Below are 24,967 nucleotides of genomic sequence, written 5' to 3' on the forward strand. Positions count from 1 at the left end.
GTGCCATTCGTCAATCTGGAAGGCATTTTAATTTTTTTTTTTTTTTCAACGTTTATTTATTTTGGGGACAGAGAGAGACAGAGCATGAACGGGGGAGGGGCAGAGAGAGAGGGAGACACAGAATCGGAAGCAGGCTCCAGGCTCTGAGCCATCAGCCCAGAGCCCGACGCGGGGCTCGAACTCATGGACCGCGAGATCGTGACCTGGCTGAAGTCGGACGCTTAACCGACTGCGCCACCCAGGCGCCCCTGGAAGGCATTTTAAAACAAATAGAATCCATTATATGTGCTGGACATCCTGTCATTACTAGCAACTCTTTTGGTGACAAGTACAAAATAAGCTCTAAATTGAGAAAGATTAAAAAAAGTTAATGTTTATTTATATTTCAGAGAGAGGGGGGGAGAGAGGGAGCCAGTGTGTGAGTGGGGGAGGGGCAGAGAGAGGAGGAGACAGAATTCCAAGCAGGCTCCAGGCTCTGAGCTCTCAGCACAGAATCTAATGCAGGGCTCCAACTCACAAACTGTGAGATCACGACCTGAGCCAAAGTTGGATGCTTAACCGACTGAGCCACTCAGGCACCCCTGAGAGGGATGTTTTTGAAAGACCACTCAGAACAAGAGAGAGAAACAGTATGATAACCCACCTTCTATCATCTCTGATGGCTTTTGGGGTAGTTCAGATAAGAAATTAGTTTCTGTGAAGGTAAGAATTATATTTCAAGAAAGATCTAAAAGGGAAAGTGTGAAAAATGGGTTGCAGAGTCCGTCATTGGAGAAGAGCAAACATTAATGAGGCAATCTGCTTAAATATTTTAATATAGTCTAACCTCATAGCTTCATTTCCCTTGAACAGTTTACAGTTCACACATTTTATGGTCCTTTTTTCCCAGTATAATACAGACTTTCAGAGGCCCATAAAGACTGATGAAAACTAATTTAAATATCTATTTCATCTGGCTCCTAACAGGTTTTAAAAAACGATGGTCCTAACACTCAAGGGTTTTTTGAACAATATAATTTATGAGACCTTGCTGGAGGCCCATGATGTAACCAAGGCATGTCAAGGCGTTTGCGAAGTCTCATAGTAAAGAAATCTGTTTAACTTTCACATCACTTTTCAAAATTATTTGATCATGGGATCTCTCCACAATTCCCACTTCAAAAGACTCATTTAGTGCTGATGAGTATTTGGTTACTTAATGAAAATTGTTAACATATTCATTCTATGGTTATTTTCTTAATCATTTTATCAGCTGGACAGACTCTAGATAGTTAAGGGATAAAAGTGTCCTTGGTTTTATAATCTCTAGAAGCCTGCATATTGCTTGGAAGAGTGCTCAGGAAGCTTGTGGGTTGAAGAAAGATATCAGGAGTTACCATTGTAAAGAAAAGTCTGGTGAATACAGATTTCCTTCACCAACGCCTCCCCACCCCCACCCCCACCCACACCCCGCCCCCGCCCCAGTTCATCAAATAAGTTTGTCCTGGAAGTTTGGTGGTTTGCAGCAAAAGAGATTTTGTAAGCAATGACAGGGCAGATAGCAAAGTTCATGGTGTGTCTGGGTTTCTTAGAGGCTTCTTTTCACGTGCTGTCTCTTATGAGGAATGTAGGACCTCTGAGCTTCCTCTGGACAAAGTGAGAAGGGGAGAGACACCTGGAGAGTGGCCTTTCGGAATTGTCAACTGGGCCTGCAGCACAGCAGGTCAAAGTCACTTTGCACTTCGTGTAGTTCCCACCAATATCCATTTGTGAACAGAATAAAAAGGAGAGGAAGACACAGCACAAGAATGAGAAGTGACGGGAGAGGAGGGAGAAAACAACAATCTCTCAATTTTGTTCCCTAACCTAGAACACTTCTTAATTGTTTGAAACAAAATGATATCTCATTTGGATGATCATATATTGGTCACATAAGATTATTTTAAATATCCAGAAGAAATTAATTCGACCCCTACGTTCATTGAGACAGAAGCAGCACTTTCCATGAATTGCAAAAAAAAATATTTTGCAAATGAAATTTACAACTCCTATTATCTTTCTAAACACTCCTCCCTCCTAATCCATTCCTTATTTGAATTTCCTACTGTGGTCTGTTTTCTTTGGGAGTTATTAAAAAAAAAAGATACTTATTCACAAAAAAGCAGTTATCCAACTCTATGAAGATATGTGATCTTGTGACTCAGTTTTTGTGTTTAGTGATGAACAGGTCATAGACCATTATCAAGGTGTTTGATAACTGGGCTCTCCTGGAACCAAACTAAAATCATTACTGCATAGAACTCTAGAATTTAATAGAAATAAAATATCAAGGTGATTTTTAAATAAAAATAAAGAGTATTAACATTGGTAGTATTGATAGGTCATCTTTGACCCATACCTAATATTATTTAAAAAAACCACAACATTTTAACTAAAGGTCTATATGTACATAACTTAGAAGAAGAATTCAGAAAACCACAAAGACAAAATTTAAAATTTCTTTAAATGTCCCAATCATTTTGTAAATGTAATTCCAGTTTATAAATCTATATGTGCACTGCAAGTCTGATTTATAATTTGAATTTATTTATAATGAACTATAAACCTCTTCTCCTAATGTATGCTTAAAAATTTTTTTAGTTTTATTTATTTATTTTGAGAGACACAGAGATAGCATGAGTGAGGAAGGGGCAGAGAGAGAAAGAGAGAATCCCAAGAAGGCTCCTCACTGCCTGTGCAGAGCCCAGTGTGGACCTGAACTCACAAAACTGTTGAGATCACGACCTGAGCCTAAATCAGGAGTCGGACGCTTAACTGCCTGAGCCACCTGGGTGCCCCCGCCATTTATGCTTTTTAATGTAAGTATGATATTTCATGTTATGGAAGAACCATAACTTACCCAGTATTCCATTAGAATTTAGACTTTTTCCTCTATTTCTTCCTACCATGTATACAACCATATATAAACTTTTTTAAGTTTATTTTGACAGCAAGAGAGAAAAAGCACGTGTGCACGCGCAGGGGAGGGGCAGATAGAGAATCCCAAGCAGGCTCCATAAACTGTCAGTGTGGAGCCTGAGGCAGGGTTTGAACCCATGAACTGTGAGATCATGACCTGAGCCTACATCAAGACTCAAACGCTTAACAAACTGAGCCATCCAGGTGCCCCATACTTATATTCTTACATATACACAATCTTACACTATAATATTTTTAATCCATCTCTTATTGCTTCTTTAGGGTAAATTCTTGAAAGTACGTTGTTGGATAAGTGGTACTATGGATTGTACTGAATCCACCATGAATGAAAATCCATATGCTGAAGTCCCAGCCCCCAATGTTACTGTATTTATAGATGGCACTTTTAGGTGGTAATCAGGTTAAAAGAGGTCAGTCATAGGGGTGGGACACTAAACTGATAGGATGGGTGGCCTTCTAAGAAGAGAAAGAGTGGGATTTCTTATTCTCTGTTATATGAGGACACGGGGGGAAGGAAGTCATTTGCAAGTCAGGAAGAGAGCCTTCCCCAGAACCTGACCATGCTGGGCACCTTGATCTCTGACTTCCAATCTCCAAAACTGTGAGAAAATAAATTCCTAATGTTTAAGCCACCCAACTGATGGGAGTTTTTTTATGGCGGCCCAAGGTAAGACAATGTAATGATGTTTTCAGAAATTTGATACATACTACCAAATTGCTTTTTAAGAAAGCACTTACTTATGTTTGCTCCGTGACCCATGTGCATGAAATGATTCATTTCCCTGCAATCTCATCAACTGTTGTCTTTATCATTTGTTATAATCATTTTCAATTTTATACATAAAAAGAGTATTTCATTGTTTTAATCTATTAATTTCTGGGTGGCAAAATGATACAATCTTTCCGCTTTACACGGAATCTCTCCACAGGTCATAAAAATCATTGCATTTGGTTCATTCAGAATATTTAACTGTGAACTCTACTTACCAAGTGCCCCAACATTTCACTTATAAAATTTGTAAACAGATGGCCACTATCATTCATTTCCTGACTCAACAAATATTCATTGAGTACCTGCCTAGGTGCTGGGGAAAATATAACCAGAACAGAAATGTCTCCTGCCCCAACAGAGTTTATAGCAGGGAAAGACATTAAAAGAAAAACCAGACAGTAATGTACAATTGCAATAAAGAAGGGCAAAGGTACAAAGCTTTGAGGTAGTATGGATTTTCAGGGAAGGAGTCAGGTTTGGAATGATTTTTCAGCTGAGATGTAACAGATGAGCAGCATTTAATCAGGTGGAACTAGAAGCAGAGATTGTGGAGAGCATTCCAACAGGTTCTCCATAGTCAAGATGTTCAATTTTTTTTTTTCCAAAATGCCAATTTTATATGACTCTTCTGCTTCTAGTATAGTGGGTTGACTTGATACTCCAAAAGCCCCTTTTCACTACAAAACACCTAAACATTGCCAAAGTCATAACAAGCATACAGTAGTTAAATGTGCTGTACTTAGAAGAAAGTTAAAAAAAAATTCTCCAAAGCCAGGAAAATGAAAAGGAACCAGAAACTGAAACCAAAGTGGGGGTGCATGTGAACAACAGGGCTGCCTTAGGGGGGTAAATGCTGATACTAAGGAGGCTTTACAGCTATGTTCAAGAGAATGCACCATGGGGTCTGCAACCCCAGGGGCCACTGAACCGGAGATTCCTGCAAAAACTGGGCCCAGTAGAAACAACTGGGCTGTACTATCAGTTAAAGGACGGGCCAGAAAGAATCCACATTCTTGTAAGGGGGAGGCAACAAGGAAACCTGTCTGTTTCCACAACATCTAAAGATTGAGTGAAAGAGTCTTTCCTGACAATATGAACCATATGCCCAACCTCATTAAACTGGGTACTACCTGTGCAATCAAGAAATCCCCAAGATGAGAAACTAAAGTAGCTCCAGTAGCACCTCAATCACCAAGTAAAAGCAAGAGCACATCCTCTTTAAAAGAGAGTATTCTCATTCTCAACCAGGCCTTGTAGAATTCTCACAAATTAATTTCAAATACATGTGCTTACTAAAAAAAAAAAAAAAAAAAAAAGCTAGCTGAATAAGAAAACAGTGACCATGGCAAAAATGTCAGCAGAAACAAGATATAAACGCCTAGAAAATTTTAGTTATTAAAATTGATCAGAATATAAAATAATTATAAAGGTCTAAGGGGAAAAGGAGGGAGAGATAAAAACCAAGAATCAAATGAGAGAGGTTCAGAAATGATGAAATGGGGGTGCCAGAGTGGCTTAGTCAGCTGAGCGTCTGACTCTCGATTGCAGTTCAGGTCTTGATTTCACAGTAGTGCAATCAAGCCCCACATGGGCAGAGTGGAGCCTGATTAAGATTCTCTCCCTCCCTGGATCATGCTTGCACGCACTCTCTCTCTCTCTCAAAACACAACAGCAAAAAACCAAACAAAACAAAAATCAAATGGATTTTAAAAAGAACCAAATAGAAATTTCCAGAACTAAAAAAAAATTGAAATTAACAATTCAATGAGTGGGTTAAAAAGTAGATATCTTCACTAAAGAGAGAATGAGATAGAGTAAGGGTTGGCAAAGTATAGTCTACTACTTGTTTTTATGAATAAAATTTTATTAGAACACAAACCACACCCATTCATTTACATATTACTCTTGGCTGTTTTTGCACTAAAACATACACTTGAGCAATTGTGGCAGACATCATATGGCCCACAAAGTCCAAAATATTTATTATGTTTACTATCTGGCCCTTTATAGAAAAACTTTTCCAAGTTCTTTGAAGATAGAACTGAAAGTATTACCCAGAATGCAACTGGAGAAATAAGTAGAATATGTATTACAGACATTAAAACATACATAAGATAAATGCCTCATATATGGATATTTGAAATTTCAGAAAAGAGATTAGGGGAGAACCAACATTTAAAGAGATAACAATATTCCAGAACGATGGCAAACATGGATCTTCACACCCAAATCAAGGTAAATTCAAAGAAATCTGCACTTACTCAATATCAGGGTACACGGATCAGAAATCCACAGGAACCCCCAACAGTATACATGAAAAGAAATCCACATGTAGATATGCTATAGTGAACCCACAAAACACTAATGAACAAAATAATCTTGAAAGTATCCAGAGAGGAGACACAAATCCACATCAAAAGAATGGCAATTAGATTGCCAACAGCTTTCTTTCTCGTAACAAAGGAAGCCAGAAGAGAACGAAGTATTATCTTTAAAGTTTTGAGAGAAAGTAACAGTCAATCTAGAACTGTACACCTAGCAAAATTTTCTTTGAAAAAATGTAGAACACACACAGTTCCAAATAAAAATTCACTATCCATAAGTGCTCCATAATAGGAAATTCCAAAAAATATACTTCAGGAAAAAAGGAAAAAATTCTAAATCTAAGCAAGTGTTGAGTATAAAATAGAAAACAAATAAACAAGGATACAACTGAAATACCAGAGAATAAAAGCATAGAGAGTAAGGTCTCTCTACTCTTTAGAAGGAGAAGAAATGTGTTGATTAGCATAAAACTTAAAAATTTTTTTAGCAACATGCTTGGTAAAATCTCAATTGTTGGAAAATGTAAGCTATTGAGGGGGAAAAAAAAAACAGAAGAAAAGAACCTGGATAAAACAATAGGGCAAGAAAGAAACAAAAAGCCTACAAACATGAACCAAAAAAAAAGAAAGGCCAAAATAAAATGGTAGAAATAAATTCATTTATATCAATACACATAATTGTAAATGGACTAAACTGATTAAAAAACAAATTGTCATACTGGAGAATTAAATCAGAATCTAGTTTGCTACTTATAAAATACACTAAAACACAAGAATACAGAAAGGCTAAAAGTATGAATAAACATATCAGACAAATACCAAAAGAAGGCTACATTAATAACCATCTTAATAAACTTGAATGCAAAATACATTAGTTGTAAAAAGGGTCATTATTAAACAATGATAATAATTCCCATTCTCTAGGAGGATTTAACAATTTTAAACTTGAATGTACCTAATAAACAGCCTCAAAATATACAAAGCAAAAATTGGCATAAGCAGGAGAAAGAATCCACTATGGCAGCTACAGCTTTCCACTTACCAGACGGGGGAAAATGCAAGATGAGCTTGGAGCATGTTTTAGTACCTATCATAGGGAGTCAGTCTGAAAGAGCTCTCAATGGCTCAAGCTGGAACCATTTGAGCAACAAAATAAAGCAGTATCAGATTATAACCCAAAGTACAAAATAACTACATATGAATCCAGATTAATATAGATAAATGTTTGAGTAAATAGAGAGAAGACAAATTTCCTTGCAGAAGAATTCCAAATAATATATCTAGTTGGTCCTCCCTCCAGGAAAGTGGCACTCTCCCACTGAGTGTGAGTTAGACTTAGTGACTTGCTTTCAAAAACTAGTGTTTAGAGAAAGCAAAATAATATCTTTGCAGTGGAGAATCCGGGCATGCACTACCTTTCCCAAGTGACCCTAGAGTGAAGATGACCAGTGATGTCTTGGGGTTATCAAGGACTTCCTGAGATGAGACAGTATTTTATCTCTTTAAAATCCCATAACCTCAATCTAATCATGAAAATGTCCCACAAACCCAAACTGAGAGATATCTGACAAAATACTTGACCAGAACTCTCCCAAACAGTCAAGGTTGTGAAAAACCACAAAAAGATGGAGGAACTCCACAGATCAGAGGGGACATGACAACTAAATGCAACAGGGGTGGCATCCTGAGTTGGACCTTGGAACAGGAAAGAAAAAAATAGGACACAAAAAAATGGGCTAGTGAAACACAATTAAGTACTGGTTAGCTAACAGTAACATGCCAATGTTGGTTTCTTAGTTTTGACAAATATACCATGATATTATACGACGGTAACAGGGGAAACAAATATAGAAATTCCCTGCAACATCCTTGCAATTTTTCTGTAAATCTAAAATTATGTTTCTAAAAAGTTGGTTTTTTTAAAAAAAATAATGAAAAGGGAGAAGAGTAGCATAGTTCAACAAAGCCAAAATCTACTTCTTTGGAAAGACTAATAAAGTTTACAGAACTTCTGGCAAGATGGATTGAGGGAGAAAAGAGAAGATACAAATAAACAACATTATAATGTACAAAAAGTAGGCAGAGCAAAAAGTACAAAGAATGACTTGAACTTAGTATCAATGCATTTGAAAACTTCGATAAAATGCACTATTTCCTAGAAAACCATAACCCGACAAAACTCACTCAAAAGATAGACGGAAAGCCTGTACAGCTAATTACAAAATTAACTAATGTGACAGGTAAAAATTTTTCCATCTAGAAGTCTCAAAGCCCAGATGGTTTTAAAGAGGAGGTACTGATAATTTTTAAACAGTGAGTCATTTGACGTCTATACAGAATAAGCTACAAAGTTCCCAAACTCACTGTATATGGCTATCTATGGTAACGTGAATATCACATCCCAATAAAAGCAGTATGAGAGAGGGAAAAAATAGGCCAATTTTGTACATCAACATAGATCTAAAAACCCTAAACTGGCAAGAGTACTAGTAAATGGTATAGATGTGCACAGATAGTTGTGTTTGTTTTTATGTAACAGCATTACATATTATGTTCTTAAAAAAAAACTTTAGTATAATAGAAAGTTACATGAAAATCCAACTCAAGACCTCAAACTTTTCCACACCTAATTCTAGATGCTAAGAAGGCGTTAAAGGCCCTGAGTTTAAAAAAAGCTGGTGTAGTTCTTGCTTACAGGAGCTAATTTACAAGGTAAATTAACCTGATTTACATTCTAACACATATTAAAAAACCCTTTGACTTGTCTCTTCCTTAACGATTTACCTTCAGTGGGCTCTTTTAGGCATTATTTCAGAAAAATCTAGGAGCTGTGTGCTGCAAATGAATGGTGTGGAAGGAAAACAGGAAACTGATTAGGTGATTTTAATAACTATATTCTTCAGGTTGCATTCTGGCAGCTTACTTATCACCCTTGATGACTGGGTTCTTGACTCCTGCTTTTGGCGAGGTCTTTGCCACTGTCCCATTAGACCCACAATGTTTTCCAGAAACATGAGGTGGCAGCATTGATGTAATTATTCACAAGGAACAGATGGGAAACTGAGGCTCAGACAGGACCAACTGATCAAAAGGAAATAGCTCATAAGTAGGAGAGCTGAAGACAGATGTTCTGTTTCAACATACTATGTCTTTCCACTCACCTGTTCACTTTCTGTTTTTGTCTGTGTTGTTTTGAAAGGCATAATTACCTTGCTCTAGTATTGAACTCAAGGCTGGGTGGGGATAGATGTTATTGCTAGGCAAGCCTGACTGAGACAGATCTGAGGTTATTCTATCGTTTCTGAGAGAATCAACAAAGAACCCTCAGAGTATATTTTAAAAGGCACTCATTGATCACTATCCCTTCCCCTTCTGTGCACATAGGATGAAATCTGTCCACCTGGACGCATTACATGAAGGTGAACATTGCTTATGGCATTTGATCTGGTTGCCCACCTGTCCCAGAAGTGAGTCTCCAGATTCACAACTGATGTGACATTTACACTCATTTTCTCTAAGTCACATATAAAAGACTAGAATTAAGAAATGGTAAGGAAAAAAAAAGTGGTAAGGAAAAGTTTTGATGAGCCTATTTGATGCAATTATCTATGATTTTACTCAAACATGCACCACTGTCCCTAAAATTAAGAGACAGGAAGTTAAGGCACCATTTCTGAAGTGATACGTCAGAGGAAATGTTATCTGTGAAGATGGAGACATCATCATATAATAATATGATTGATCCCATGAAAGCTGCCTACTACTCTGTGACGTAGTCTGGAGTCCACAAAAAATCGAGATTATTTTCAATATAAACTCTAGTCATGTTACAAACCCATCCCTACACTTGAAAGCGCATCTGAGCTGGCTTTTGTCAGACGTGCAGCAGCTCTAAGGCGGGCCCACTAAACTGTGGCCAAGCCAGTGAATACCCTGTATACATACCTTACATTAAACTGACACATAAAAGCCATTTTGTGTTGCTGCTTTAGCTTCTCCACCCTCAGCGTGGAGATGCATAACCAAAGATGCATAACCACACATATCAACCTAGAACTTTGCCCTATAATGCATAGTCTCTGAAAGTCTCTTTTCTCCTTCCTGTCAGTCCTTAGTGTCACGATCACTGAGTGGCTCTGTTATTCACAGACGTGCGGCTATCATCCTGCAGGAGGAATGTGTCTGTTTCTGTCCTTGACTCACTTTTTTCTTTCTTCCTTTCTTTTTCTCTCTCTTCCTCCATCTTAGTACCAGCCAGACCTTTTCTGTTTAACTCTATTCTTTTATTCCTGAAACACTCCGAGTGCTATTCAGAGAAGATGGGTCGGCACAGAGCACCTTGAGAGCTCAATGCTGTGTAATAGGATGTGCTCCCGGAAAAATTTCAGATCCAGACGGCACTGTTGTCCTTCACTTCAGTCAATGACAAAAGGCAATCTTTTTTCCTTTTGAATTTTTGACAGAGGTAGCTCAGGTAATGAGCAAAATGGAGCTCTGAATGTGTCTTGACAGATAAAAACGATCATAAAGAGAGACTATGGCAAATACTGTAGAAAAGTCGGACTTGACATTGATGGTATTTTTAACAAAAGTCTGTATAAATATCAGATACTGCAGACTCGGATAAGAGAAGCTTATTTTCATAAGGCGAGGTTGCTAAAACCTGAATATTCTATCAGCAAAGAAATGAAGATTATAATTACATACGCACTGAAATATTTCCACTTAGCATGAGCTATCACAGCTCTACCTATTTTTCACGTTTTTTTCTCCTTACAGTTTACGTCCCTGTGGCTGGGTGGCAAAGGGAAAAAGCACTGTTAGAATAACAACTAATAAGTACTGATAATTATCCAGTATCTTCATATTAGCATTTCCCCTTTTACACACGAGAACTTGGGAGTTTCAGAAAGATTAAGTCATTTGCCCAAAATGGGTCAGTTTGCAGATTTCGGAGTTAGATTCAAGTAGTGATCTTTTGCCTCTTTTTATTCGTTCACTGTGATGGCATGACATTCCTGAATGACATCATACCCGTCAGCTTATCTTAGATAATTTCTACCTTAAACTGAGGTTCAAATTTCCCTAAAACTGCATTTCTTCCTTTCTTTTTTAAGCTGCACGTGACCTAAATGTTGAATCCCAGACTGACCCGTATTTGTTTTATATCATGCAGAGATATCTGAAAATGTACACATTTTAACCCAGAAAATGGATTTATGTTAAGCATAACACAAGCATGAACATATAAGCACACCTTATATTATACTTTGCAGTGTACCATTATAAAGAAAACAATAGCTTTACAGAATAAAAGTAACTATGGCAACCTATAGATTCAAATCAGCCTGCCTCCAAGGTGGCAGTTCCCAGCTGCCTCAGTAACTTTCCATTAAAATGTGTCTCAAACATACACGTTTTGGGGAAGCATTAGCTGAATGTCCTACTTAAGGTTCTCAACTTAATTATCCCTTTCAGTGTTAATGATGAAAATAATCTGATCGTACCAAATTCTTTGGGTAGGTCTGTTTCAGTACAACCTTCTCAGCCTCTTGCATTTCGGAATCCTGCCTAACTAACATTGGGAGACGTATCTTTTGACATCCATTGGTCAGGAGGAGGTAAGACAGAGCCAGGAGCTAAGAAACAGTTTTAGTTTAAAAAAAAAAACAAAAACAAAAAAACTGCTCATGTTGGCTATTGATTAGTGATCCTGACTGTCCTCTGTTGTTGCCACCCCGTTACCCTCCACCCCCCCACCAAAGTTTACGGAGTGTAGATGGTTTAGTTTAGGGTAATGGGAAATGACTACAATCTGCGTTTCCCCTTAATTCTCAAGTTAAGGTTGTGTTCCATAATTAGGTCCCAGATCCTGAGACCAGGATTGGTTTTCATTTACTGTGGAATGAGAATGGCAACAATGACAACTTCAACTCAGCAAATACTTACTGTGTGCCCACAATGTACAAGGCAGTGTGGTCTCCTCCTGCAGAGCACAACAGGTGAACAAGAGCTGGGTTTTGCCTTTAAAATATGACCTACTAGGATAGAAGCAGGTGAGTGTGGGCATGGATGCAGCATGTAGGTATGCAGGATAAAGTTCATAAGAAAACTACAGGCATAAGGTTTTTAGTGTTTAAGTTAACTGAAGCTTTCTTTGAGGAGCTTTATGATACAGGACGATTACAAATTTGGGAAACGACAAATAGGACATGATGAATAAATGAGTTGTCTGGGGTAAAGATTATATATGGAGGCATACTGGGAGAGAAGTCTGGGTAGATCAGACAAGAAATATGTAGAGAAAACCCTAACAATATAGATTGGAACTTATCTTTAATTTCCTAATCAAACAAGGATCACTGAAGTTTTTTGTAAAGGAGTAGAATAAAAGTTAATCTGTAATTTTGAAGGTGATTGCTAGACTTTTGTAGGGAGGGCAAAAAGCAGCAGAGAGGGGTGCCTGGGTAGCTCTGTTGGTTAAGCGTCAGACTCTTGATTTCAACTCAGGTTGTGATCTCATGGTTTCTGAGATCAAGCCCCACATCCTGAGGCATTGAGGGTGGAGCCTAAGATTCTCTCTCCCTCTGCCCTTCTCCCTGGCTTGTGCTCTCTCTTAAAATATTTTTTTTTTTTTAAAAAGCAGTAGAGATGGATGGGGCGCCTGGGTGGCTCAGTCGGTTGAGCCTCTGACCTCAGCTCAGGTCATGATCTCATGCTCTGTGAGTTAGGGCCCTGCGTCAGGCTCTGTGCTGACAGCTTGGAGCCTGGAGCCTGCTTTGGATTCTGTGTCTACCTCTCTCTCTCTCTGCCCCTCCCCTGCTCATGCTCTCTCTCTCTCAAAAATGAATAAACTTAAAAAAAAATTTAAAAAAAAGCAGTAGAGACATGTATAAAGATAAATAAGCAAGAAAAAAATGAAGGCTTGAATTAGGATAGCGCAATGAAAGTGATAAAAAAGTGAACCTGAGGAGTGCTCAGTGTTGACACTGGCAACAGACTGGGTCTAGAAGGTAAAAGCAAAAGATGAATGGAAAATGAATATGTCATTAATGGAAGTGATATTAACATAACTAGTGAAGTCAGTCATTCACTCATCAAATGTTTACTGAGCACTTATTTCGTTACTCTTTGCCAGGTACCCTGCTAAGAGCTACAAGAGGTACAGAAGCTGGTCTAGTGAGATGACAGACTTATTTTATACACAGAGTTGAAAGTACCAGAACATTCAAGCCATCCATGGTCAATAGAGACCTATAGTTTAGAAGAGTCATCGGGATGGAGTTGTCTGTAAAAAGAGAGGTCGCTGTGGAAAGGGGCAAGATCACTGAAGTACAATTTTTCTGTGAAGTAGAAAAATTCTCAGAAAGAAGAGCAAGTTCAAGAACAGATGTGAGAAAAGAGCTATCCTGTACCTGGGAGTCTGGAGGAACAAAAATTATTAGCAAAGAGATGGTCAAAAATAAATAAGGGGAGAGCTGACATGAGGCAGTACGGCACCAGGGAGATAAGCAGCAGTTCAAGCAGCACAGACCCTGGGAAATTCAAGAGCATCATCTTTTCAGTGGGAGTAGCGAAGGTGAAGCCGGAGAAGAGGTTCCTGGATTAGGTCATTATGCAATCTATTTCAAGAAGCCTTGTTGGTAAGTGAGGAGCTAGAAGCCAGAAGCAGATGGGGGAATGGAGACAGAAGATTGGTTGGGGAGATAAAGAGAACAATGGAAAGGTAGCTTGACATAATAACAACACTTACAACAACATAAACTACCAGTTAACATTTTTTTTTGACAAATCATGTGTCAGGCAGTGTTCTAAGTACCTGACACATACTAATGCACTTAATCCCTAGCCAATTCATGACTTCTGAGAAAGATGCTATGTTCTATCCTTCTCAAGGACAGGGAAACCCAGACACTTCACTAGATGATGAAGCTTACCCTACCTCACACTGTTAATTTGTATTCCTTTGAACTCAGCACTCTGACTTCAGAGTCCCTTGACCATCCTGTAATGCTGTGAGGCTAGCAAAAGCTTACACAGGTTTGTGGGAAGAAAGGAAATAGGAAGATGGAGAGATGGAATGATGGCTGAAACAAGCCAAAAGGGGGATGGGATAAGGGGTAACTCCTTTGTGGGAAGAACCCTAATAAGGTTCCCTGGAACAGGATGAAGAAAAGGTAGGGAATGAGACATGGAGAGATTTTAAGCTCAGAAGCACATAGCTGTGGGGGGCCTGTATTAGGTGATTTTTTTTTTTTGTCCTTTTGGTAAAGCAAAAGGTGAGGTCACTGGCTCAGGGTGCTAAAACGGGACACTTGCTCCTAAGGTACAGAGCAGGAGCTAAGAGGAGACTCCCCATAAACCTCCTTATTTATCTTGCTTTATCAATGAAAACTTATTCCACAGCGGAAAGGCAAGGATGGACCATTAGGTATACACAGACCTATCAACAAGTTCTACCCAGACATACATATGCATCATGATGAACATACAGAGGACACTTCAGCTGTGCAGACCTGAGTGTGAGGTGGTACCTAAGAACTAAAAGGCAACTTCTAATCTCCTAGATATTCTCTTCCTTTCTCTTTCAAGTGGCTTCAACGGCAAAAAGAAACATAAAGTGCAGCCAACCTAAATCAACAGCATATTGATGTACATTTTTCCTTTGTGGGTTTTTTTCCCGTCTCTTGCAAGAAGTGCTTGCTATTTAAAATCTGTTACTAGGTGATAGTGGCAAAGCACATTTTTCTCTCTTCCCAAGTCAACCCTACATATATCACTGCGTGTTTGCAAGTAAAAATACCTGTTGCCATGCACGTGAGAGGCGCAGAATGCAAAGCTGTAATGGAGCAGGGTTGGGTCAATGACAGCACCGTTTTCTGAATGTTCCATCAGTTCTGTAAGGTAGCAGAGATGTCTGTGACAGCCTCTCACACCATAACGGGCACAGTACTCATCTAACACAAAGACTTGGCCAGGGCTAAACCAACCCTGCAAAAGAAAAAAAATTTTTTTTTTCTTTCTGTACTAGGATTTGCTTTTCTGTAGGCACTCTTAGACATTATAAGAAGAAGCTGCATCAAAGTGTCTTTTGATATATTTTTTTTTATTAGTAGCATGTTGCATGTTATTTTCAGAAAGCTAATGTCAACAGTTTTGGACCTGATCTGGGACACTGGTCACCTAACACCATTCTCTCTTTATTGCCACGGCAAGGCACGGGAAACCGGTTTTTCTCCACCGTCATTCAAAATTAACCAAATTTATTCACAGTATCTAAAATTGTCAGTGACGAAGAATAACATTCTGACAAACTTTGATCCATGAATGAGTCAATTAAAAAGAGAATGGTAAATCAGACACCATAATCGAAACTGCCGAGTTGCCAGAAGCACTTTTATAAGAAAATCCTAGTGAGGTCTAGCAGCGGTAAACATATGCTATTTGGAAATTTACATTTTTGGGACATTGTTCTCGTTCTGTTTGTCCTTCTGTGACCAATATAACAGAGTTAATGTTTTATAATAGTTTTTGGTGTTCTTGAAACGAGATGTGAAAGGTGTGTGTGTCCGTGCGCTTGTGTGTGTGTGCGTGCGTGTGAGCCAAATGAACCAGCAGGTAGTGTCTGCTTAGCTAATACTGGAGGGCAGGGTTAGGCAGAGTTGGTTCATAAAAAATGTTTTGATGGATTATATGAACTAAGAAATAAATGGTTTTAAAAGGGGGCAGGATAATGGCGCAAGAGAAGGAAAAGATCGGTGAGAAATGCAGAAAGCTAAGACAGCAAGAACACTAAGACGGAGAAAAACAAGCTCTCAAAAACTTACTGTGGTGATGGTACAGGCACCGAACTGGACATACAATATTACGCGCTCTCTGTAATATTAGAGCCATTGTGCCTGGTAGTTACTATGCTCTCCCTGTCACAGCCACATAAGCTACAATGCAGCAACATTTAGTGAATTGCTCGAGACACTGAAAGTCGGTTGTCAGGCCATGATTTACATCCAGGGCCATCCATCCTGCCTCCAAACACCCTTTTCTCATCACACCATGCTCACTACCCTCTAGATGCAGTTGAAGACACACTGTAGTGCTCTCCTCAGACTCCTTATGACACGTGGGGTCATCCACTTAACCAAAACAACTTTTGTAATTCAGTACCCAACTCCAATGAGTGGAAATCCACCAGGGAAGCCCGTCATTGATGTCCACTGTGTGTGTGCTTGTCCCCGGAAAGGCACCATCAGGTCTTGTGATGATTTCACTCTCCATATAATTGTAAAGTTTGGGCTGGATCAGGTTTAAACCATGCACGTAGTGTACTTAATAATGAATGTACAAATGACTTATCAGGACAGTAAATTGTGATCACAGCAGTAAGTGGTTTTAATTCTTCCTGCCTATTCAAACATGTCCAATGAGCTTGGAGCACATCCTGTCTAAAATCTTACTTTAAAGAGACCGTAGCTTTATTGTAGGCAGCTACCATACCATGTTCAGCAGTCAAAAGACCATGTGGTGATGGAAACAGGCATATTCAGGCTGGACACATTTCAGAGGAATGGCCGCTGATATAAATCCTTGGAAAGGCATGTGCAATTCCTAGGCTACAGTTTAATGCCCACATTCTGAGGGGTCAAGCATTCCTTCTATATGTAAACGGTACTTTATATGCCAAATTCTGCCTGGTTTCAACACATTGAGTAGCAGTTTAGCTACTTGATTTAGTTTTTTTAAGGAATTCAAATTATCTTTGGAAGGTTAAAGGAAACCAAAGCTTTCTTGTTACATGTTGCCCTGTCATATCATTTATCCCACTGTTTCTTTCCCCCGCCACTTAGGTTGTCTTTCTAGAAACAAGAGAGAAACGAAAGATATCAACATTTGGTGAGACTTTAAACCTTAAAATGTCTCTACAGGTGTTAGTAAATCCTATCCCAGAGGTGTGGGTTTTTTTTTTTTTTTTTTTTTTTTTTTTTTGCCTTCATTAAAGCCTTTATTTTCATTCAGCCTTCTCCAGAGGGACTGATAAACCACAAGTCAGTGTCTGTTTGAGTCTATTCTCCTGTCTATTGAGTGGCACAGCAGTGGTCTTCAAGTGTATAATTTTCAAATTGGGAAGCAATCGATTGGAATCCTTTATCCCTAACTCCCAACTACAGTTATTAAAGGGGTCAGGAATAAAATGCCGCTTCATAACAAGTGTTTCTCACTTAAAAAAAAAAAAATCTTTCATTCTAACCTACAGGGAACTGGATGGACAGACTTGTACTCACCAAGCAAGAATAGGAATCATTCAGTCTATGATCCAAAGTCTGCCTCTGGAGCAGTCTAAAAAGGAAGGCGTGGTCAAGCTTGCAAGGATTAGCAGAAATAAACTCATCCATACCATGTTTCTGAAAACGGTCTGCATCTGTAAATCCAGAAAAGCATGTATAATACATTTACTTTCCTGGCTTACTCATGGGCAAATACAGTTTTTGAACACCAAATGCATGCCTCATGATAACACACTATTTTCTATTGCAAAAAATAGGATGCCAGGAATCCAGCATATTAACATAAATTGCAATTTTTCTGTAGCCTAGTGAAAAATGATCTGGAAAAATCTGCAGATCATTTGAAATGAGGAAATCCTACTTTCAATCAGAGCCTCTTCTAATATTCATCACAGAAATAATCTTATTTTCCAATTTTAAGAAAGTAGATACATTTTAAGTATGTGTTTAAAGAAGGAATTGACTGGAAAAGAACCCAGGTCTAGTCATAAAAAAATAGCAATGATGGCTAGAAGCTTGCTTTCCAAATGGCAAACTAGGACAGAAATGAACACACAGGCTTCTGCTGGATCACTTCCAGTCTTTTTTTTCTTTTCTTTTTTTTTTTTTGAGCCTTTAATGGGACCAACCTTCATGTAGAAATGGCACTGAATGCTCTCAAGCTTCAAGTTTAAGAGATAGGAAAAAGGGAGCATCATGTTTGTGCAAATACGCAGACAAAGCATAACGTCCCAAATGGCACTTCAATCAAAGACCCAAATTTCTTGTTCTTTGCAGACTGCATCTTTCAACGCCTGCAGACCCTGCGGGTTTATCAAAAGGCAAGCTTTTAGGACTGCTTTCATTAATGGTATGTTTTGTCAAAGTCTTCAATGTGAATTATTTACTAAGTAGAGAGAAAAAAAGACACACACCACCCAAAAGGAGTGCTGGGGTGTTACTACATTAGCTCTGTTAGAAATGTAGCGTGCATCAGGCAAGCAATCAGTTATCAGGGTAAAAGTGGACTCTCCTGACAATGGTGGGGCCAAGGCTCCATTGTTCCTTAAAATTCATAGACAGATCTCATTCTGGTCATCACAAGAAGTAGAGTCCTAAATGTAAGCCAAATGTAATTTTTAAAACCTATATGGTACAATCCTAAAATTGTAAAGGAAGGAAGACAAAAGTTTATTGATTAAACGCAATTATAGAGTCAGGCTCATAATAAAACTCAATATTGATCTGTGGACATGATGCTAACATAATCAGTCACATTTAGATATTTAGCCCAGATCATATTGATCCTATGTCAAGTTCAACTTTCAGCCATATTTGTGGATGGAAGAACTATGTAATTCAAGCTGAAGGGTCTTCAGAATCACATTAAAAAAAAAATCTCACATCAGTGCAGATGTGAATGCAGCAAGTTAGCAATGAATGGGTGTTCATCGATGATGTAAGGTATTGGGTTGTGATCCATGGAGAAACTGCCATATGTATTCGCTTGCATTCACTAATTACTTAACTGAATGATTAAATGCATTACATGTGGTAAATTAGTATTAACTGGATGAACACCAAATGTTATTAAACTGCTCTTCCTGAATTGAGAAATGAGACAATCCAAATTCTCTTGTACTTTATTTGTATGTATAAGTCTTTCAAAATAAAGTTACATATATAATAATGCAAAAATAATATCAAATTAGTAGACAGCATATTGAAAAATGCAAGGTACATATATAATAAAACTGTTATTTTGTGTTCTAAATAATCTTAGAATCTTCATTTCTCCGCTTGAGTGAAAAAAATCTTTTAGTAACATCTTTATGAAATTACTAGTTTTATAAAACATCTGAATTTTATTCATTATTTCTTTCAACGGAGAAGGTCATAACAAGAAGTTAAAAATAACACTCACTTAAGGCTTATCTGTTGAGAATAGGATATACAATAAATTTCACAGAAAATCCACAATTCTTTTACACTTCTACAAAATACATACATTACATACATAAATACATACAATACATTGTACATAATTCTCTTTTTGCTTCCACCCTTTATAGAGGTTTATAGAAGCAATTTTTTTTCATTTTAAAGCAAAGTGTTTACAGTCTTAAAATCTACAAGGTCCTGAAAAATATGACTTATGGTTCATTTCTGCAATCAAATCGTATTTTTAAAAATGAATTTACTTTACGAAGTATTTTCCTCATGAAATGTCACTCTAAACCACACATTTACCTATGTGTTAAGCCCTTCTGAATCACACACATGAATGAAAAATTACTTTGCCAACAATTGGCTTTCGTGATAAAAATATTCCTAATAGCAGTTTAAGTCACAAAAATGGACTCCATATCGACAGTGATAAAATATGCAGGCCAACAAAATTCTATTAAAGAAAGAAACCCCACAATCTCGCTGGGGCTATATTTCCATGAAAGTGAAATGTATTCTTAGGGATTGCCCCATCTTCAAAATACAGGCTGCAAAGACCAAGCTGTTCTACTTTCTTTTTATACCTTATAAGCACAATTTGAAATACTTCATGCAAATATATTTCACGATGCACCACTGATTCATTAGTTTCTATAAATTCATGAAGAAATAAATTTTGAAAAAGCAACAGTTTTGATCTCTGTGTGAGAAATATTTCACTTTAAAACACCCGCTCATGAACCAAAGTACAATAGGAAAACTATTGTTGAAATACTATCTAGTTTCTTATTTCTGTACAAGAATATTTTCATGTAGTTTTCTCTTGGCGTAACATATCTACATTTACTCTTAGAAAATGCAGAGATATCATCTGGATATCAATCACATACCAAATGCAAAGCTTGGAGACCGGCTTTAAAACTGGGTTATACTCGATTATCTTCAATTAATGTTTATTATAACACAAAATTATGGTGACTAGTTTTAAATGAAAAATTATTCATGGCACTAATCAAACGTTCACCGATAAGGACAAATTTCAGTTCAGTTTGTCTTCCGAAACGGTGTAAGAAAATTATCAAAAGAAACCGACGAGATTTGAGCTTGAACAATGCACTGCAAAACTGTCACAAATTGTGATGATTAACCTATGGACTAACTACAGATGTGGGACATGGTAATTGAGGATACTGGTGGAGAGTTTCTATGGTAACAGTTGGCTATATGCGTCAGCGTCTTTAGGTGGTACTGTCACCAGGTGTGGTAAAAGTGGATGGAATAAAACCCAAATTGAGAAAGATTATTATTTGCTATAGATGTATGGAATTATAGAGGCTTATTCAAACGGAACCTGAAAATTTAAATTTGTCATTAGGGTAACAGCTGTTGGAAGTCCAGGGGAAAGAATGAGTAGGCTGACAGTACCAATTTAAACAGTTAACACTGACTTGAAAACAGCTAGCCTAGGAAATAACACGAGGACTATTAGCAGGCTGGTAGGCCCCCCTGTGGTGTGTGGGAGGGGGCTCTTCGGTAGACACTGACCACAGCCGGCCCCTGTGTGCTGAAGAATGCAAACACGAGGATAGGCACTTGAAGTCAGAGTTCAGGATGTGAGGGGGAAAAAAGTTAACTGAAGGGGCACCTGGGTGGCTCAGTTGGTTAAGTGTCTGACTCCACCTCAGGTCATGATCTCACAGTTTGTGAGTTCAAGCCCCGCGTCAGGCTCTGTGCCTGGAGCCCACTTCGAGTTCTGTGTCTCTCCTTCTCTCTCTGCCCCTCCCCTGCCCCTGCTCACACTGTGTCTTTCTCAAAAATAAACATTAAAAAAATTTTTTTTAAAAATCAACTGAAATGTTTCTTCTTTTGCAACTAATTCTAAGGATGGTGTGTGTGTGTGTGTGTGTGTGTGTGTGTGTGTGTGTGCACGCATGTACGCTCGCTGCTCTTGGTGTTGAGAGAAATTAGAATATAAAACAGGGGAGAAAAGGATGTGAGGGAGGGGCAAATGTGACACTGCAGGGGAAGAGGCAGGCATCCCTTAGCATTCTGAGAACACTCTGGTGTTCAGACCTGGGACTCAGGTACCAAAAGGACTATGAAAAAGGTGTTGCTACCTAAGAGTGCATCTCCTCCTCTGCAAAATCCTGAACTGAACTAAGCAGCATATGAATCTTTTCAAATACAATAACTTGATTTAAGACTGTCCTATGGTTAAGAGTTTGCTGGTAGCTGCATTTCCCGATACCCACATCTGATTATACTTTCCTTTTAGGTCAAATTCTCAATGAGCTTGAAAATTCACATGAAGTTAAACATGGGACAGATAAGGACCACTTGTCTTTTTATAGCACCCACGTAGCCACTAATAGGAAGTTCCAGGTTACAAAATTTTATGTAGATCTTGGTTAATATTTTTTGTTTTATGTACACATGTATTATGCTGAACACCAAAGATAAATGTTGATACGTATATTAATTAGGAGTTTGTTCACACCTCTATTATCGATCCAAATAATTTCTTAGCTTGTTTTTGTTAAATTAAAACCGGATGTATGAATTTACACATCTTGCTTTCTGCAACGAATAACAAATAAGGAGTATTTTCACAAGACAATTTTAATCAACACATACAGACTAGAATCACAGGCAAGGCATTATTTGAAATAGTATATTATAATATATAATATATTCAATGTAAGATAAAACATACCTATGAAGTGTGAAATTCAACTTACTAGATTAATCAAGAAAATAAGCTCATAAAATTAAATGTAAGCTTATATTCTAATTCAAGATTTTTTTAATCTGGTTTAAAATAAAAAGGTAAATTTTCTGGTTCTTTTTTGACATTATTGGAAATGAACTGTGTTGTACTGTAGTGTGTTACATACATACTGTATTGCATTATATACATGAGAGAAAAATGAAAAACAGTTGCTTTGCATAGAAAAGGACAGTTTAATCAAAGACTGCCTGTCAGTCTGGCAGAAGGCAATGTACTATTTGAAGCAGAGAAACTGGATATCAAGCCGACTCTCTATCTGTTCAGTTTACTCCATTTTCTTAAAATTTCTAAATATCCTGAAAGCTGAAGAAACAGGGAAGTTGAATAGATTCACTTACTAGAAAAATCTATAAATACATACCTTTATTTATATCCTAAAATAAGGTTATCTTCCAATAAGTTAGACTTTATAAATTTATTATTTTTTTCTGACTATCTCTAAACATTAAAAAATGTTTAGTTCTAAAAAAGGTTTAGGTTATAACATAAATACTTCAAAGATAATTCAGGAAATAGAGGAAATGGACTAGCAACTAGCCCCTTTAATTAAACTCATATACTGTGAATAGTTTATTCTATTTATAAAACTGTGTTTAACACAGTGAAATACCATACACACAATTTAGTATTTTTCCACGTAACATTACTGAGTAGTGTTTTGCAGGCTGTTGTAATACCTTCACAGCCATGACCTTTATGCCCATATGAATGGTAGATATTAGGTTGTTTCTACTTCTCTGTTGTGGCAAAAATATACGTTTTTGTTTCATAAATGGCAAAGTTAACCTAAATATTCTGGGTTTGCCTAGAAAGTAGGAGACTGGCATTGTAAATAAGACCATGATATTCCTTCAACAATCACATTATTACAAAAATTTTAATACAATGAAGCAAAAAGAAAATCATGAAAACACTCACCTTTACCAGCTATAGGTCAGCAAAGGAGTGAAAAAGCATAGTTAAATAGATTAGGAGAATATTTATTTCTGTAACTAGTCACTTTATTTTCATGTTATCTTCTTAGTTTCTATTAACTAAGAACAACTCTAAAAGCTGTTCTTCCAAGAGATGACCAAAAAAGAAGAAAAAGGAATGCTATGGAAGTCATGGAATGAAGAAAATACTAAGGGCTAACTACTCTCTGGAAAGTTAAATGGTTTCTCTGATAGAGGTCAAGATCAGTATTCTTTTTTATTTTAGTTTTTTAAAAAATAATCCATTGTCCTGTTAGCTAACATAAAGTGTATGTCATATATACGGTGTATATACATATGTATATTTACATAGATATATTTATATATGTTATATATACAGTGTGTGTATATATATATATACACACACACACACACACAGACACACAGTGGTGTGTGTATATATATGTGCCTGTGTATATATACTATATGTATATGTATATATATTTATGTGTGTATATATACTATACATATGGTATAACACAAAGGTAATTGGAGTTGAGCTCATATTCCATCTTTAATTATTTGGCCTTATGTACCGTTAAGATGCCTAGATGTGATACTGAAGGGGGCTCAAAAAGAAAAGAGAGTAGTTATTTGATGTGGAGAACAAAATAATGCACATCAAGATGTTACTCTCCTGGAGAAGAACCTTAACAGTAAAGGGTGTTGAATGAAAAGTCAAAATTTGAATTTAAAGTCATACCAAAAAAAGTCTTATTACAGAAGAGACCAGAGAAGTTTTGCAAGTGTAACAAACTAGAATATCTGGGTTTAATGATTATTAAAGCTGTGTTCGAAAACGTTTCTGTAATTATTACATCATTCGTTATTAATCACTTGTAGATTCAAATGAAGAATAAAATTCTTGATTTAAATTAGCATAAAAAGAATGACATGAATACTAAGGTATTTAGATAAAGAAAGTTGGCTTGATGACTCATTCTTTTTTGTCAATCTACAACAGAAAATAGCCCTCTTATTCTTCTGAGTTAAGAACAACCCTAGAAAGTGACGGTTCATGATTTTGGTATTCTGGAGTCCTATCAATGCCCATTTAATTTTGCAATACTTTTTCCATTTTTGTAAAACACACTAAAAAAAGTTACAATTATAAGTATTAAAATAAATTTTCTTTTAGAAGTTTTGGAGAATTTTCTTATATGCCCTTGAGATGCCCAAATGTACCCCAATGCTTGGCAAATTTGTAACTGAAAACCCAGGCACCATTTATTCCAGGTCCGTATGAAAAACTAGAGAGCTGATTCTATGACTAATACAAACTATTTTTATTCAATTAGGAATTCGTTAATGATGTAAACTATGATACTGAACAAATTTGCCTCAGGCAATTTTATATATTATTAAGGTTATTAATTGATAATGAAATTATGTTTTAACAAAACTTACAAAGCTGAGCATCTGCATGGAGAGTCCCTCCTTTAGGATTCAGTTTCTGGGTTTGAATCGCAGGAATGGGTTTATATGATTGACCTGTGGCCCTATACATGGCCTGAACCCATAATATTCTATCCTGTTCATCATCACTGGCAAATATCACCGTGTCTCCTTCTTTAACCGCATTAAAGAACATCTGTCCACCCTGAAGGCCTGTGGAGAAAGAAAGACATCATTAAAAAAACTTATGTAGTTGGCAGAGTTTTAAGCTCATTCGCTAAATGGTCTCATAGAAAAGAATGAATTTGATATCAATAGCTCGATGCTACTAAGAAAAGTTTAAATTTCCGTACTACTTTAAAAATTAAAAATAGCCTAGGGAAACGAATAGTTCATGGCACAGTAACATTATGCAAGCCATATAAACCTACTCCATAGTGTAGTCTGAAAGCTCAGGCCAAAGAAGAAAGTCTTCTCTTGGCACATTTCTAATGCTAGATGCAGGAGAAATATATGGTAATTTTAGCAGAAAAGGCAAAAATGATGCT

General features: G+C 37.2%; 1 protein-coding gene across 18 annotated transcripts in view; it reads right to left on the reverse strand.

Annotated features, from left to right (window-relative positions):
* The window catches only part of CADPS2 (calcium dependent secretion activator 2), a 540,447-nt gene that overhangs the window by 134,014 nt on the left and 381,466 nt on the right, over nucleotides 1-24,967 (reverse strand). For 11 of the 18 annotated variants that reach the window (XM_030308334.1, XM_030308332.1, XM_032592437.1 and 8 more), the window contains exons 11-14: nucleotides 24,432-24,632; nucleotides 22,969-22,977; nucleotides 17,334-17,470; nucleotides 14,858-15,045 (exon numbers count right to left, since the gene is read on the reverse strand). In XM_030308334.1, the coding sequence (XP_030164194.1) occupies nucleotides 14,858-15,045; nucleotides 17,334-17,470; nucleotides 22,969-22,977; nucleotides 24,432-24,632 (535 nt within the window). The remainder of the gene's footprint in view (nucleotides 1-14,857; nucleotides 15,046-17,333; nucleotides 17,471-22,968; nucleotides 22,978-24,431; nucleotides 24,633-24,967) is intronic. The other 7 variants (XM_030308335.1, XM_030308333.1, XM_030308325.1 and 4 more) reach the window with 1 other exon arrangement.

The sequence above is a fragment of the Lynx canadensis genome, chromosome A2 (genome assembly GCF_007474595.2).
Source record: "Lynx canadensis isolate LIC74 chromosome A2, mLynCan4.pri.v2, whole genome shotgun sequence".
Classification (NCBI taxonomy): domain Eukaryota; kingdom Metazoa; phylum Chordata; class Mammalia; order Carnivora; family Felidae; genus Lynx; species Lynx canadensis.